Source organism: Drosophila sulfurigaster, chromosome X (assembly GCF_023558435.1).
Source record: "Drosophila sulfurigaster albostrigata strain 15112-1811.04 chromosome X, ASM2355843v2, whole genome shotgun sequence".
NCBI lineage: Eukaryota > Metazoa > Arthropoda > Insecta > Diptera > Drosophilidae > Drosophila > Drosophila sulfurigaster.
Window position 1 is genome coordinate 16,848,004 of NC_084885.1, and position 16,117 is coordinate 16,864,120.

The following is a 16,117-nucleotide window of genomic DNA, read 5'->3' on the forward strand; positions in this document are numbered from 1 at the left end:
GAGTAATCATATTGCTCATACGTACTGAGAACACACAAATACACACACACACACACACACACAAAACTTACTCATTAGCTGCAATACATTTTTTTTTATAGTAAATATTTTAAGGTTAATATTATCAACGTTAGGTATGGAACTACTAACTAAATAATCATGCATCAATGTCCAATATAATAAACAAACAAAAAAGACTTAGAACAAATTCTTGTATTTATTTCGAGCACAATTTATGGTACCTTAGTCAGGTTTTGAGTTTACTCTCTGGATAAAATTCTTCAACTTAAGCCCTTAAATTTCTTTCCAAGCTTAATACTGAAATAAATCGTCAAATTAAGCTCACGATACTATTAAATCGGTTTTTTTTTTTAAATTATTCTAAGCTTAACAAGAAAAATGTTTTTAATTATTTAGAGCTCTTTTTTTGTTTACTTCATATTTTAGTTTACTTTTTTTTTAGCATCATATTTATAATCCTTGAAAAGGTTTGAGATGATCAAACTAGAGGATTCAATTTGCTGAACAAATTCTTTTATTTAAAGTATTTGGCTTTCAGTTAACTTAATTTTTCATATTCCTAAACTATCTTTTAATAGGTTCCAGGTGTTCAATGTTTTCTAGAAGTTCTCTGACCAAACGAATTTACAATTTTTTAATGCAATTTCTAAACTAAGCTTTTAATCTTCGACATCGGGTTGAAAGCTTAGAAGCAATGCAAATGATCGTAATCACTATTCTATGTATACAAAGAATTTCGATTTTTTAATGCAATTCCTAAGCTAAGCTTTTAATCTTGGACATCAGGTTGAAAGCTTAGAAGCAACGCATGTGATCGCGATCACTGAAAGCTTTCTGCAGCAGCGAGCTTTCAATGCAAGCTGCAGCTTTTGTTTGTTCATTGCTTAGCTCGTTATGAGGAAGTGCGCGGTACATTTTTGAATGGGGGCAGAAACAGGCATGTAACTAAATAGATGCTCGTTTGACTGCCCCTATAAGAGTCTCTCTCTCTCTCTCACTCGCTATAGAGCTTTCTCTTTCAGTTGGTGTATAGCTGGCTCTGTTGCACTGTCGTTTGTCTGTCGGTCAGCGGCAGCAGTTCGTTGCCTGCTGCTTCTTTGGTCGCCTGTCGACTGTGTGTTGTGATTGCTTGGTTGGGGCTTAGTATAAAAGTCGGACGCAGTGGCGGCGTCGACTAGTCACCAGTCACAACTAGTCAGAGCGCGGAGCGGAGCGTGGAGCCTGGCGAACAAAACGAACAAACTCAACTCGCATCACACAGCACAACAAACAATTCGAAACGCAGCGAACTAAACTAAACTAAACTAAACTGAGCTGAGCTCTGAGCTCTGAGCTGAACGTTGTCGGACGAACGTTTCCCATTCCATTTCATTTTCAATTCGTGTTCTTTCTTCTTTTTATTTATTCGTTTTTTTTCGCGCTACACTTTTCTACTTATTATTATTATTATTTAGTTCGTTTTTTTTTTCGTGAAATTTTTTTATTTATTTCATTTTTTTTTTCCTGTGTGTGTGCGCTCATTGTGTGCGGTTGTTGTGATTTGGTGTTGCGTTGTTGTTGCTATTGTTATTAGTATTTATGTGGTGGTGTTGTCGTTGTCGTCGTCATTGTTGTTGTTGTTGTTGTTCGCGTTGGCGCTGACTTTTGGAGCCCGAAATCGCATCAGTATCGCGGCGGACGAGCAGCGACAAGCATCCGGCCGTGCAAAGGCGGCCGTAGAAATTTCCCCCGAACCTAAAACCGAACCGAACGCGCTTCTTCTTCTTCTGCTTCTGCATCATCATCAGCATCAGCATCATCGACTGTGTGCAACGTGTTTGGAGGCACAACTCTAAAGACTCCTCCTTTTCGGCTACTCCGTCTCCCCACGCACACCAAGTCAAGTCAAGTCAAGCATCATCACAGTTGTTGCTGCTGTTTTATTTTTTTTTTTACTGTTCTCACCCAATACTGTTGCATAGTGTCACAGTGTCTGTGTGTGTGTGTGTTTGTGTGTGCGTGTGCGTCAGCGAGTGTACGTGAGTGCGTGAGTGAAGCATGGAGGTGCTGAAGAAAGACGCCGCCCTGGGCTCGCCCAGCAGCGTCTTCTATCTGCTGCTGCTGCCCACATTGGTGCTCTGGTACACCTATTGGCGCCTCTCACGCGCCCATCTCTATAAGCTGGCCGCCCGGCTGCCCGGACCTCGCGGTCTCCCCATTGTGGGGCATCTGTTCGATGTGATTGGACCCGCCTCATGTACGTCGAACCTCGAAATCAACTCTTGGGGTAAATTGAAAACTAACAAATCAAATTTTCATCTCTTTCGTTTCGTTTCTTTTTGTTTTTTTTTTTTTTTCCGTCGACTGCAGCTGTCTTCAAGACGGTGATTAGGAAGAGCACACCGTTTGAGCATATTGCCAAAATGTGGATTGGACCCAAGCTGGTGGTGTTCATCTATGATCCGCGGGATGTCGAACTGTTGCTCAGCAGCCACGTGTACATCGACAAGGCATCCGAGTACAAGTTCTTTAAGCCTTGGCTGGGCGATGGTCTGCTCATCAGCACAGGTGAGAGTGTGTGTGTGTGTGTGTGTGTGTGTGTGTGGGGGTGTGGTGCGTGTGTGTGTATCTGTTCAGAGAGCGGACTGTCAACGAAGCTAATGCAATTTAAATTGCGTTTATGGAATCATAAATTAATTAAACGATTTGTAAGCCTGACAGTTGGCACAACAACGCCGTGGCAAATGGCGGCTATAAATAAAACGAAAGCGTTGCGAATTCGCAACTGAGAATGGCTCAGCGACAAAAAAAATAAAGCGAGACAACGAGGGGGTGGCAGCTCACGCCACACGCTCTCTCTCTCTCTCTCTCTATCTCCGTCTCTTTCATCGCCCTCAAATCTCCTTTTTTCTCTGTGATTTGTATTCGCCGATCTTTCACCATATTTCATACGTTTCTTTTGGTTTGTTTCTTGTTAATCTGCTTATTTTCTTCTATGTGCTTCAATTTATTCTTTTTCAAATTGTGCTTTCATTCTATTTATTTCTTATAATTCCATATAAATATCTATTTCTATATGTTTCCTTTTTATTTCTTATAATTCCATATAAATATTTATTTCTATATGTTTCCTTCAATTTATTTCATTTCACCCAGCTTTTTCCTTCTATTTATTTCTTTGTATTTCCTTCTAAATATTTCTTCATATTTATCCTTCTTTTTATTCCTATATGTTTGCTTCCATTTATTTTCTTCAATTTATTTCTTAATTTCTCTTTATTTCTATATATTGTCTTCTCTCTATATTTCTTGAATTTTCTTTTCTTGTTTCTCTTTCTATTTCTTTTTCTTATGATATCTTTTCACTTTGCTATAATCATGTTATTTATTTATTTTTGTTTGCTTAAATGTAATTGTTTTCTTCTATTCCTTTTAATATTCAATATTTTTTCCTTTTTATATTTTCAATATCTCTTCTTCTATTTGTATTTTTCAATTACTTTTACAATTCATGTGATCTCTAATGATCTCTCTAATTTACCTTTTACTAAGTGATATAATTTATGTATTTACTTCATTCTCTTTATCGATCAGGTCAAAAGTGGCGCGCGCATCGCAAACTAATCGCACCCACATTCCATTTGAATGTCTTAAAGAGTTTCATAGAATTGTTTAACGAGAACTCGCGGAATGTGGTGCGGAAACTGCGTGCAGAGGATGGACGCACATTTGATTGTCATGATTACATGAGTGAGGCAACTGTGGAGATTCTATTGGGTAAGTGACACACACACACACTTGCACACTTGCACACTCATATACTCGCAGTCTAACACTCACAATAGAGTAGGCTTGAGTACAGTCCACTCACACGCACTCAACATTTTTGATTCACTTTCAAATTCCATTTCTTCAGTGTATGCGTGTCTCGTTGGATTATCTATATATAACATATATGTATTTTCTGTATATATGCACAAATACTCGCGATAACTATATGCCACAAATTGAGCACAGACCCATTTCCCTATATACTCGCACAAATCAAAATTTTGTTTGTTGTCCGCTTTGCCGCTTTTGTGTGCAGACAATGACAGACTAGCGGACGGACAGAAAGACAGACAGACAGACGGACAGACGGCCGGACAGATAGACAGACAGACGGAAAGACAGACGTTACCCATAGCCGACCCCGGGAACCGAATTATTTCAAATACGTGCAGCAGCATCCCCAACTAATCCATGTCGACCGAGAGCTGCCACAAACTGGCATATACTAATTCCCAGTTCATTCATTCTTTTACAACGCCAACTAAATGGAAATGGCAACCGTGTACAGCTTTTACTTTAGCAACTGCTATTACTACACAAAGAGCGTTCCCAAGTTGAACTAACCTCAGGTAACTCAGCTTTAGCTAGAGCTACGAATCAATTCATAGGCTTCATAAATGACTGTAAAGTTAAGCATTGTAAACAGACTAGTTTTAGTTATATATCACTTCTATAACTCTCTAGAAATCGAGAGAAATGTATCATATGAGGGTAATCAAGCATTGCTTGAAATGAGAAAATAATAATTCATAAAAACAAATTCATTCAGCTTGAAGAATTTGCTTGAATTTTCTGAAGTAATTCTAAATTTTATAAGTACATAAAACGTACAAAATTTAGGATTACTTCAGAAAATTGAAAAAAAAAGTCATTCGATATAACTTTAAAGTATATTTATAAAACTGCTGAAAACACTAGCAAATTTAGAAGCAGAAAATTCCGAAATTTATTAAAACTTAATGTGATTTATTTTGACAACATCGAATTTTCTGGCTGCAAAAAAAATCGCATCTGTTTCCAGCGAGTTCCTAACTGACGTAACTCAGCTTTGACTGAGACAATTACGATTTTATGGCATTCAGAAGGCCACTGAAAATATAATGCACACAAATCGATAAGCTACAATGTTATATACTGAGAATTGCAAAAAGAAAAACAAAGATACAGTTTTTATGATGCAAATAAATAAAATATCTAAGGCAGTTTATAATTTGATTACGTTGTTAACTTTCACTGTTCAAGAAAGAGAAGAAAAACCAGGAGGAGGAAGAGAAGGAGGAGAAGGAGAAGGAGCTGTGCCCCTTATATCATATGTGTGATTATGACATTTGGTTTTTTTGGGTAGAGTGCAGCCATTAAATTGTGCGAGTCGCCGTTTAACTGTGCCAGCGCAACAGCCATTTCGTTAAGGCCAAACACGTTTTGGCCTAAAAGTGAAACCCACCCAAGGCAGGGAGGCAAAACAGGCAACGCGCAGGCAGTTTGCCAGGCTTCGACATCAAATTTGGGGGCTGCTCGAATGTTAATGACATTGTCTAACTAGCTTGGCTAGCTAGCTGGTTGGCTGACTAACTGGCTGGCTGAGCCGATTGATTTCTAGGCCATTGCATAAGCGCTCTAAGCTAAATGGCGCTTACCTTCGCCCATAATTGAAATGCTGCCAAAAGCAAATTTGAGCACACATCGCATCAGCAGCGCAGCGAAAAAATTGCCCAAGCGGCGAAGTGCAATTAAAACCACGTCGCATTGCCATTAAGCATTTAATCAGGAAAATTTGAATGCAACTGCAGTTGTGTTACCCTACCTCCTCCCTTCCTCCCCTCTCAGCCCCCTGCCACCCAGTCGCCTGCTACCCCCAATAATATATGTTCACAGCGCAGAGACTCTCGACTGTGTAGACCGACGACAACAACAACAACAACAACAACAATAACGACGACTGACGCAAACGGGCAATTAGCAATTAAGAGTGAAAATAAAAATCATAAAAACCAAAACAACAACAACATTATATTAAAAAGATAGTCTGTAATGCATTTTGAGTTGGTTTCGGACGAAACTGAAACTGCACTGAACTCAAATCAAAATGTCATTTGTCGATTGTTGCCGTTGCCGTTGCATAATCTTCTCGCATGCTGCATGCAACAAGTTTTTCCAGCCTCAGGCCACTGGGCCAACATCCAGTGAAATTGCAATGGCCAAAAACCGAAACCAAAATCGAAAACGATAACGAAACGGAAAAAACAAGTGGGGAAAAACTCGCATTTCCACGCTTGCGCAACGCCTTTCTTTGCGTTCGCTTTTCGATTAACGGAAGCATATTGGCCATTCAATATACTTGTAATCACAATTGCAAGTGGCCAACGTAACTCGGCCAAAAATCCATACAAGATTGTGATTGTATATCGACATATTGCTGACCACTTAAGCGTAGCCATGACTTATTTTTCTCTTTCTCTTTATTTTCTGCTTCATTTAATTCAGTTGATAACATTGCAATTAAATCGACTTTTCTTTTTATGCAACTATCAGACTTTATTCATATATTATCTTTAAAAATGCAACTAAAACTAAAACAAAACTAGATCGAAAATAATAGTTTTCTCTTCATTTAATTCAATTGATAACATGACAGAGAAATCAACTTTTCTTTTATATATAAACATTGAAATTTCAAGTAAGTTATCATACATAAATCTTTATAAATCGAAAATAATATAGTTTCATTTAAATCAATTGATCACATAACAATGAAATTAACTCTTTTTTTTTTAGCAATTTCTTTGTATATAAAGTTTAAAATTTCAAGTAAAATAACCTAAATAGATATCTATAACTTGCTATAATTGCTATAAAATTAACTTTTCTTTTTATACAATTTCTTTGAAAACTTCGACTATTTTTTATATAAAATTTCAATTTTAAGTAAACTAACACAAATATTTATGAGGAACAAACCTAAACCAAAAATAATAGCTGCTTATTTCATTTCTCTATCCTTTATTGTAGAACGGAATTGTATTCGTTATTTCAATAAAATTATAATAATAATAATAATAATATTTCATTTCTGTAACTCTAAATAGATATTTCGAAATTTCACAAGAAAAAAAAAATACAAACATAATCAAAATAAAAAGCTATTATGTTAATTGCTTTTTATCGTTTTGTATCGTTTTCTCCTCAAAATATAATAGTTGAAAATATGGCTTTAAATATATGTACATACATTCAAAATCAAATTGAACATTATAATTTAGCTTGGTAGTTAAAAAATACTGCAGCATAGTATAAAATGTAGTACTAAATTGGTATTAAAGTGCACTTCCGCTTGGCATAAAGATTATGCTCATACGCCCCGTTGTCAGCTCGTTATGCTGCAAAGCTGTGCGTGTTTCTCTCTCTGTGTGTGTGTGTGTGTGTGTGAGTGGATGTGTTTACGTGTGTTTGTGTGCTCCATCTATAACGATTGCTATTTATGCATTGTATCTACAATTAGACAGCCGGAGCAGCCGCCGTTGTATGTTTGTTAAGTTCAATTGGCGCTTGGGTCAGTCGAGTGCATTCCACTTCCAGGCATGCGCAAGCCCGACGAGCACATGTCCATTCCCATTCTCCCATTCTGTCATTCTCTCATTCCCATTCCCATTCCCATTCCACACTCTCATCAATCTTTATGCATGCAGCGACTAATCGGAGCTGCGGCTCTATTTATTTTCTTTTTCTTTCTTCTTTTTTTTGTGCTCTTCTCTTCTCTTCTTTTCTTTTTTTGTGATACATGTTCAGAGACCGCCATGGGCGTATCGAAGAAGACGCAGGACAAGTCGGGCTTCGAGTATGCGATGGCCGTGATGCGCATGTGCGACATTCTTCATGCCCGGCATCGCAGCATCTTTTTGCGGAATGAGTTCATCTTTACGCTCACGCGATACTACAAGGAACAGGGACGTCTGCTTAACATCATCCACGGCCTGACCACGAAGGTCATACGCAGCAAGAAGGCGGCCTTCGAGCAGGGCACACGTGGCTCCCTCGCCCAAAGCGAACTCAAGGCGGCTGCCCTCGAGCAGGAGGAGCGCGAGCTACGCGAACAGCAGGAGCAAAAGCAGCAACAGCAGCAGCAACAGCAACAGCCGCAGACAAAGACGGAGCAGGGGGGAACACCGGTGGCGGGATTGTCGTACGGTCAGTCGGCGGGCCTTAAGGATGACCTCGATGTGGAGGACAATGATATTGGGGAAAAGAAACGTTTGGCCTTCCTCGATCTGATGCTGGAGAGCGCCCAGAATGGCGCCCTCATTACGGACACGGAAATCAAAGAGCAGGTGGATACCATAATGTTCGAGGGACACGATACGACAGCGGCGGGTTCGTCGTTCTTTTTGTCGCTGATGGGCATACATCAGGAGATACAGGATCGTGTGATTGCCGAGCTCGATGGCATCTTTGGTGACTCACAGCGACCGGCGACATTCCAGGACACGCTCGAGATGAAGTATCTGGAACGCTGCCTCATGGAGACGTTGCGCATGTTCCCCCCGGTGCCGTTGATAGCACGCGAACTGCAGGAGGATCTGAAATTGAATTCGGGACCGTATGTTATACCGCGTGGCGCCACGGTGACGGTGGCCACCATTTTGTTGCATCGCAATCGCAAGGTCTACGAGAATCCCAATGTCTTTGATCCCGATAACTTTTTGCCCGAACGCCAGGCGAATCGACATTATTATGCCTTTGTGCCCTTCTCGGCGGGACCACGCAGCTGTGTGGGTGAGTAGTACACTTTGCACTTTACACACACAATTCACACAAATTATCGATCTTGGTCTTTGTCTTTGCCTTTATCGATAGGTCGCAAGTACGCAATGCTCAAACTGAAGATTCTGCTGTCGACCATCATGCGCAACTATCGTGTCTATTCGGACCTCAGCGAATCGGACTTTAGGCTGCAGGCGGACATCATACTGAAGCGCGAGGAGGGCTTCCGTGTGCGTCTCCAGCCCCGACAGCCAGGACAGGCGACCACAACCGCGGTCAGCACGGCAGCATCATAAACTTATGCATATTTTACTTTTCCAAGTGATAGTCCCGGTTTATACAGTAATACATACATAATAATAATAATAATATTAATAATAATAAATAAACAATACAGACACACACACACACACAACACAGACAGACACCTACACACTCACACACACAACACTACTAAAGAGCGTAGCTTGTAATTCTTATCGATAATTATTATTTGTTTATCGTAACAATTTTCAAGCGCTGCATTTAAAGTTTAACACAACACACACACAAACACTCTCACACACTCACACAAACACTCACACTGAAACACACATAGACCCAGAAGAACAACAACAACAACAACCACAAACCAACAACAATTAATTATTTCTTTTTTTTTTTTGTGTATTTAATAATAATATGTGTAATGTTTTGACAATATATTTGGTGTAATATTTTGAATGGCGCACACTCGTTTCATCCTTTTCACAGCTCCTAACAGATCTTTTTAAAGAACTATATTAATTTTTTTTTTATATTTTATATTTGACTTTTAAAATATGAATATTTTAGAAGTGGGTGAATTTTTATTTTTATTATTAAATAGGACAGACTAATTGGATAGTTAATCAATGAAAAGCAATATAGGCAGATGTTTAAGACAAAAGTTATTTCGAAATACTTTATACAACAAAAACGTTAGAAGCGTTTACAAATTACGTTACATTTCAAAGCTATCGGAGCCATTCACTGTGTGTTATCGATTTTTTGGCAAGCTATCAACGATTCTATTACTTTGTGTGTTATCGACCTTCCGCCTCTCAGCTATTAGTAATGTGACCAGCTGCATTTCTTGCCGAAAGCCAACCATATTTATGCGGATTATTTTGAAAGTCGTTTTGTGGTCACGCTGCTGACACGACGACAGACCTTCTGTGATTTTTGTTGAAGACTTTGTTGCAATTTGTTTTTTTTTGTTTTGTTTAAACCATGTCGACGGCCATCGATGAACTGCAGGCAATCATTGCCGAGCTGAAAACGGAGCTTGAGGAGCAAAAGACAGCCACACGCAATGCACGCGACAAAATCGAGCATATGTCTGCCGAGGTGGTTGACTCGAATCCCTACAGTCGCCTAATGGCGCTCCAGCGCATGAACATTGTGAAGGATTACGAGCGCATACGTGACAAGGCGGTGGCCATTGTAGGAGTGGGTGGCGTTGGCAGCGTCACAGCCGATATGCTGACGCGGTAAGCTCCACACGCACACACACACACAGAAAGAGAGATAGAAAGCGAGAGAGATATTTATTTATTCATTATTATTTCAGCTGCGGCATTGGCAAACTCATCCTCTTCGACTATGACAAAGTGGAGCTAGCCAACATGAATCGTTTGTTCTTCACACCCGACCAGGCGGGTCTCTCCAAAGTGGAGGCTGCCGCACGCACCCTGAGCTTCATCAATCCCGATGTGCGCATCGAGACGCACAATTACAACATTACCACCGTGGATAACTTTGACAAGTTCCTGGCCACCATCTCAGAATCGGGCATACAACAGGGGCAAGCTGTGGATCTTGTGCTCAGCTGTGTGGACAACTTTGAGGCCCGCATGGCCATCAATTCGGCGTGTAACGAAATCAATCTCAATTGGTTCGAATCGGGTGTCTCGGAAAATGCCGTTTCCGGTCACATACAGTTCATCCGTCCGGGTGATACCGCATGTTTCGCTTGTGCTCCGCCGCTGGTCGTTGCAGAGAACATCGATGAGCGTACGCTGAAGCGTGAGGGCGTCTGTGCTGCCTCGCTGCCCACCACCATGGGCATTACGGCGGGTCTGCTCGTCCAGAATGCGCTTAAATATTTGCTCAACTTTGGCGAAGTCTCTGACTATTTGGGCTACAATGCTTTGAATGATTTCTTCCCTAAAATGACATTGAAGCCAAACACACAATGCGACGATAGGCATTGTTTGAAACGCCAAGAAGAGTTCCAAGCTCGTCCCAAACCTGTTGTCGTCGTGGAGGAGACGGTGTCCGATGAACCACTGCATGCCACAAATGACTGGGGTATTGAGTTGGTTGCCGAAGATGCGCCTGCTGTGGAGACAACTAGCAAGCCAGCCGAGGTCGCCTCGGGTCTGCGTTTAGCCTACGAAGCTCCCGATAAACTGGACATTTCATCCAATGTAACAGCAGTGGTTGGTGATGGTGCGCCTGAAGCGAGTCTGGAGGATCTGATGGCCCAGATGAAGTCCATGTGAAGTAGCGAGATCAAAATTCCATACTCTGTTATTTATACGCATTATATAAATATATTTACAAGTTTTTTTTTACAACGCAAATTTTCAATCTGTTATTCATACAAATATAGTAATAAGATAACGTCAAACAGCTGGCTCATTATCTTATGTTTTATTTTAGTTGATTGCCTACATGTCGTCTTACAATTGTTTTCATTAATCATTTTAATTTTAGTAACGTTATTACATGTAATACAATTTTGAAATTCAAATTTGAAATGCAACTATCTGGCAACGCCAACTGTGCTTCTGGTTCTCTTTTGCTGCCAGCTAAAAGTAAAGCTGCCAACTTGTTGATTAAGCAAGAAAACAAAACAAAAATTATTTGAATATGATAAAACATAATGTATAATATGCAACTAGTTAAAACAAATAATATATATATATATAAATAGTGTTATTAAAAATAAATGTATTTACATTGTTTTTTGGCTGGAATATAAAATCGATTATATGCATTTTGAAAACATCGATGCACCAAGTTTGCTATCGATGTTGCTCTACCTCAAGTCGGCCACCACTAATTTTTGATATCTGTCGCGTTGTCAAATTAAAAGAAATTGTTGTTTGTTATTAACGTTCTTGCGAAGCATTCTTACAAGCACAGCGATTTGAAAAGCCACCGAAAATGGCCAAGAAAGACGATAAAACCCAACCTGCCGAAGAAGTAAGTGTCCATGCAGCGTAAAACGCACTGCAATTTAAGCAATTCAAGCAGCCGGCACAATTTTTTTTTTTCCTCCATTTTACGTGGTACACGTCAGTCGGCATATTTACTATACATATTCAATTTTGTCTTTGCACAGCTGGTGAAGGTGAACAAGTGGGATGGCTCCGCAGTGAAGCATGCACTGGACGATGCCGTCAAAACCTGCCTATTGGGAGATCGTCCCCAGCTGAAGGAACAATTCGGCTTGGTCAACACGCGTCTCGTTCTCTGTGCCTTGGCCGTTGGTGTCGCCATTATGGCTCATGCCTGGGACTTTACCCATCCGTTCCCCCAATCGCGGCCCGTTCTCCTCTTCAGCGTTCTCGCCTATTTTGCCTTAATGGGCGTGCTCACGCTGCACACGACATTCCGGGAGAAGGGCACGTTTGCCGTCGCAGTTCAGAAGGATGCGTCGAACAAGTCACGCACCTGGGAGGCCAGTTCCGATATGAAGAAGTACGACGACAAATACATTCTGACATTGAGTGTGCGCGATGGCCGTGGACAGCGTGAACAGACGAGCAGCAAATCGTGTGCCGCATTTATTGATAGCAATGGAATCATTCTCGAACATCTGGTGGCCAATGAGGTCAATCGATTGTTCAACTCGCTGGCTGCCGAGAAGAAGGACAAGTAACTAGTGCAGCGCACGAAAGAGCCGCAACTGGAGGAGCAATTGCAACAGTCGCTAATGGTCACTGTCTAAACACAATTTCTCGTCGCGAGTTTCCAGCGATTCCAGGTTTTTTTTTTTACTTCTATCCTTTTGCAATGCATTTCTCCTACATTTTTTTAGACACACACATATTCGCATTAAATTAATTATAGTAAATTAAGCCCTGTTTCTTAACGATAGTCTACCGGCTGAGTGTCATCTCTATAGAAGACACAAGTGCACTCTAGTGATGGCAATTTGTCTAAAATAGCGATGAGAGTGCTAGCAAATTGAAGAGTGTGTCGTGACACGACACGACGCATAGTTAAGCTTCAGACTTAACTACGAATTATATTGGCATTCAAGTAGAGCGTGAAATGAATTCGTTATACGACACGCTGCAGTTAGTAGAATTCATTTATGTCTGATAAAGAAATAAGCAAGAAGTCGTGACACGACCTGCAGGGAAATAAGCAAGAAGTCGTGACACGACCTTCAGGGAGCTTCGTATATTCGTATATAAAATCTTTTCGTGCTCGATCTGAGGTGGCGAAATCTGAATGGAAGGAAATTAGTTAAAATAGCTGGGAAATCAGTTTCAAAAATTTCTTTGCATTATAAGATTTGAAAACTGGCAACGAAGAGGGAGCGGAAAAGTAATAGAGAGAAAGAGAGCGGAAGAGAACGAAGAGAACAAAAATGCAATGCAAATGAGAAACAATTCCAAAAATTCGCCCTTAAAATTTTCGGCCAAGCGCATTCCAAATTGTTAGTTAAAAAAGTCTTAAAAAAAAGTCGGAGCAAAGAGAGGGAAGTGAGGAAGGAGGAAGGAGCAGCCAGAGAATGCGAGAGATAGTCACGCTGCAGATCGGTGGTGCCGGCAATGCAATTGGTGATGCGGTAAGTAAAAGGAAAGTTGAAAGCGTGAGAGAGAGGATTTAACCAGCACAGACCTTGTTGTACTTGGAACTTAGTTCTGGCATGTGATCTCACATGAGCATGGCGTGGACTATGCAACCGGACGCTTTGGCGGCACCAGTTCGCTGCAGCTGGAGCGCATCAATGTGTTCTTCAATGCCACCGCCAGCAAGCGTCTCTATGCCCGGACCATCATCATCGACACGGAGGCGAGCACCATACAGCGTCTCAACTCGAGCAGTCAACTGTATCGGCCGGAGAACATGGTCGCCGGATCGGAGAGCGCTGGTAATAATTTCGCCCGTGGCTATCACACGGATGGGGCCGAGATCCTTGACCAGGTGCTGGACAATACGAGACGCGAGGTCGAGTCGGTGGATTCATTTCAGGGCTTTCAATTGCTGCACTCCATTGGCGGCGGCACCGGCTCCGGTTTGACATCGCTGATCATGGAGGCGCTCGTCGAACAATATCCGGATAATTTGCTCTGCAATTATGTGACCATACCATCGCCGAATATGTCGCAGGTGGTGGTGGAGCCGTACAATGCGCTGCTTAGCATTCCGGCGTTGGTCAACAATTCGCATTTGACATTTTGCTTGGACAACGAGGCCTTGTTTCAGATCTGCAATCGCAATCTCAAGATCCAAATGTCCGGCTACGAGCACATCAATCACATCGTTGCCCTCACCATGTCGGGTATAACGACTTGTTTGCGCTTTCCCGGACAATTGAATGCCGGTCTGCGTAAGATCTATGTGAACATGGTGCCATTTCCTCGTCTGCACTTTCTGATACCCGGCTTTGCGCCGCTCGTCACCTGCAAGCAGCAACAGTTTAGCAAGGGCACCGTTTCGGAGCTAGTGCAGCAGATCTTCTCGAGCAACAATTTGCTGTGTGCCATCGATTTACGCAAAGGCAAACTTCTAACGGCCGCCGGCATCTTTCGTGGTCGCATGTCACCTCGCGAGGTGGATCAATTGATGACGGGCGTGAGGAATAAAAATCTGCATAATTTCGTCGACTGGATACCGAACAATATTAAGACAGCGATCTGTGATATTCCACCGCGTGGCTTAAAGATGTCAGCCACGTTTATTGGCAATACGACGGCCATACAATCGTTATTCCAGCGACTGCTCGATGGGTCGAGTATTATGCTTAGGCGCAAGGCCCATTTGCATTGGTATACGGGGGAGGGCATGGAGGAGCAGGAGTTCATCGATGCCCAGGAAGAGTTGCAGGCCATCATCGATGATTATCGCGGCAGTGCGGTCGATAGCGATCGACATGGTGGAAGTCGCAGTGCCGATGGCGATGAGGATGATGTGGAATCTGGTTCTGGACAACAATGTCGCTATTGCGCCGACAACTAAATTTGCCTAGGCCTAGAGCCTAGGTCAAATCTGTCGGATCTGTTAAACTTGAAAGGCTGCCAGCTGGCATTTTCTCATTGGATTACTTATTTATAGGCGCGGCTGGCTGGCTGGCCAAAGTTCGTTGCGTTTAGAGTTCAGCGGACTTGTCGTCCCATCTTCAGAGGCGACTGCCGCTTGGCAAAAAGGTGCTGCCCATCGTTGCCAAACTATTAATAAAAATCGCGCATAAATGCAACCCGGCAAAGGTTTTTGCACTTGTTCGTACTTTTTTTTTGTGTTTTTGTGTTCGTGCCTCGTGGTTTTGTTGTTTCTATTTTAGTGCAAACGCATTCCTGGGATGCCGCCGTCTCCGTTTTTGTTTCCCCCGGCGGAGACGAAAAAAGCCAAAAATATCCACGAAGCGTGCAGCATAGCGGATGGGGCTGCTCATGAAAATGCAGCCGCGAAGTGGAGCACACGCATACATAACTGAGAAAATGGTATGGTATATTTTTAAATATGTATATAAACATAAATGCAAATGCAAATGTCTAAATTAAGCATTGATAGGCGGCGCCAAAAACGCCACAAAACCAAAAACAACAACAAAAAAAAGGGGCGGCAGCTATGTTTAGGCGCCTAGCGTCCGCTTAGCGCCCATTACGTGTCAAGATTCCGTCAAGTGTGCAGTTCGCAAACTGCTGGCTCTCAATATTTGCAGTCTGCTGCTTTTTTCAAATGTTCCAAGCTGAGCCCGCGTCAAAAACGCAGAGTTGATATTCGGCTAAGCGGTGAAAAGTGCAGCAAGTTGGCACGCATGCGTGCATCGAAGCTATCGTTATCGCCTCAACAGCTGTGAGTTAACAGTGCCAAAATGAGTTGAATTCGACGCCACGCAATTCAGTTATAAATGATGCCAAACTGCTTTATAACAAATATATTTTGCATTAGAAATGCTCATAAAGTACTTCACACGCAGCAGCAAGCAATTCGATGTTATCAGCATAAAACATAAAAGCGCAGTAATCGATAGGTAGATAGAGTATGCGAGGTAACAGCGCCGTAACAGCAGCTGTTAAGCGCAACATGCGGCTATCGATAATACGCGCCATTGCGCACCAACAACTTGTCATCGATAAGTCAGAAGCAAAAACAAAGCCGAACGAGGCGGACGTGTGACGCTCGGTGCGCTTAAATTTCTGATTTGTAATTCGTTGTCGCCTGGTGTGTGCATAAGTGTTGTATGTGTGTGTACGCTGGGTTTGTGATTTTGTTATCCGTCGATTAAATGTTGTGACTCTCCGCTGCACGATTTACCATGAGT

General features: G+C 41.8%; 5 protein-coding genes across 7 annotated transcripts in view; all 5 read left to right on the forward strand.

The window, feature by feature from the left end:
• Positions 1–1,953: 1,953 nt before the first annotated feature.
• LOC133847095 (cytochrome P450 4g15) lies at positions 1,954–9,316 on the forward strand. The gene is made up of 5 exons (XM_062281888.1): positions 1,954–2,257; positions 2,371–2,568; positions 3,595–3,777; positions 7,618–8,601; positions 8,683–9,316. Exons 1-5 carry the CDS (start codon positions 2,059–2,061, stop codon positions 8,883–8,885), a joined length of 1,767 nt encoding a protein of 588 aa, XP_062137872.1. The 5' UTR covers positions 1,954–2,058; the 3' UTR covers positions 8,886–9,316.
• Positions 9,317–9,738: 422 nt separating this feature from the next.
• Positions 9,739–11,219, forward strand: LOC133847097 (ubiquitin-like modifier-activating enzyme 5). The gene is made up of 2 exons (XM_062281890.1): positions 9,739–10,100; positions 10,181–11,219. Exons 1-2 carry the CDS (start codon positions 9,841–9,843, stop codon positions 11,112–11,114), a joined length of 1,194 nt encoding a protein of 397 aa, XP_062137874.1. The 5' UTR covers positions 9,739–9,840; the 3' UTR covers positions 11,115–11,219.
• A 442-nt stretch (positions 11,220–11,661) lies between these two features.
• LOC133847099 (signal peptidase complex subunit 2) lies at positions 11,662–12,698 on the forward strand. Its single transcript, XM_062281891.1, has 2 exons — positions 11,662–11,820; positions 11,960–12,698. Exons 1-2 carry the CDS (start codon positions 11,782–11,784, stop codon positions 12,497–12,499), a joined length of 579 nt encoding a protein of 192 aa, XP_062137875.1. The 5' UTR covers positions 11,662–11,781; the 3' UTR covers positions 12,500–12,698.
• Positions 12,699–13,090: 392 nt separating this feature from the next.
• On the forward strand, positions 13,091–15,058 carry LOC133847096 (beta-Tubulin at 65B). The gene is made up of 2 exons (XM_062281889.1): positions 13,091–13,417; positions 13,492–15,058. Exons 1-2 carry the CDS (start codon positions 13,361–13,363, stop codon positions 14,809–14,811), a joined length of 1,377 nt encoding a protein of 458 aa, XP_062137873.1. The 5' UTR covers positions 13,091–13,360; the 3' UTR covers positions 14,812–15,058.
• Positions 15,059–15,908: 850 nt separating this feature from the next.
• LOC133847050 (death-associated protein kinase related) overlaps positions 15,909–16,117 on the forward strand; it is a 67,861-nt gene continuing 67,652 nt past the window's right edge. The window contains exon 1 of one of the 3 annotated variants that reach the window (XM_062281803.1): positions 15,909–15,978. The gene's annotated coding sequence lies outside the window, so the exon portion shown is untranslated. Of the gene's footprint in view, positions 16,054–16,117 lie in introns of all 3 variants that reach the window. The other 2 variants (XM_062281804.1, XM_062281802.1) reach the window with 2 other exon arrangements.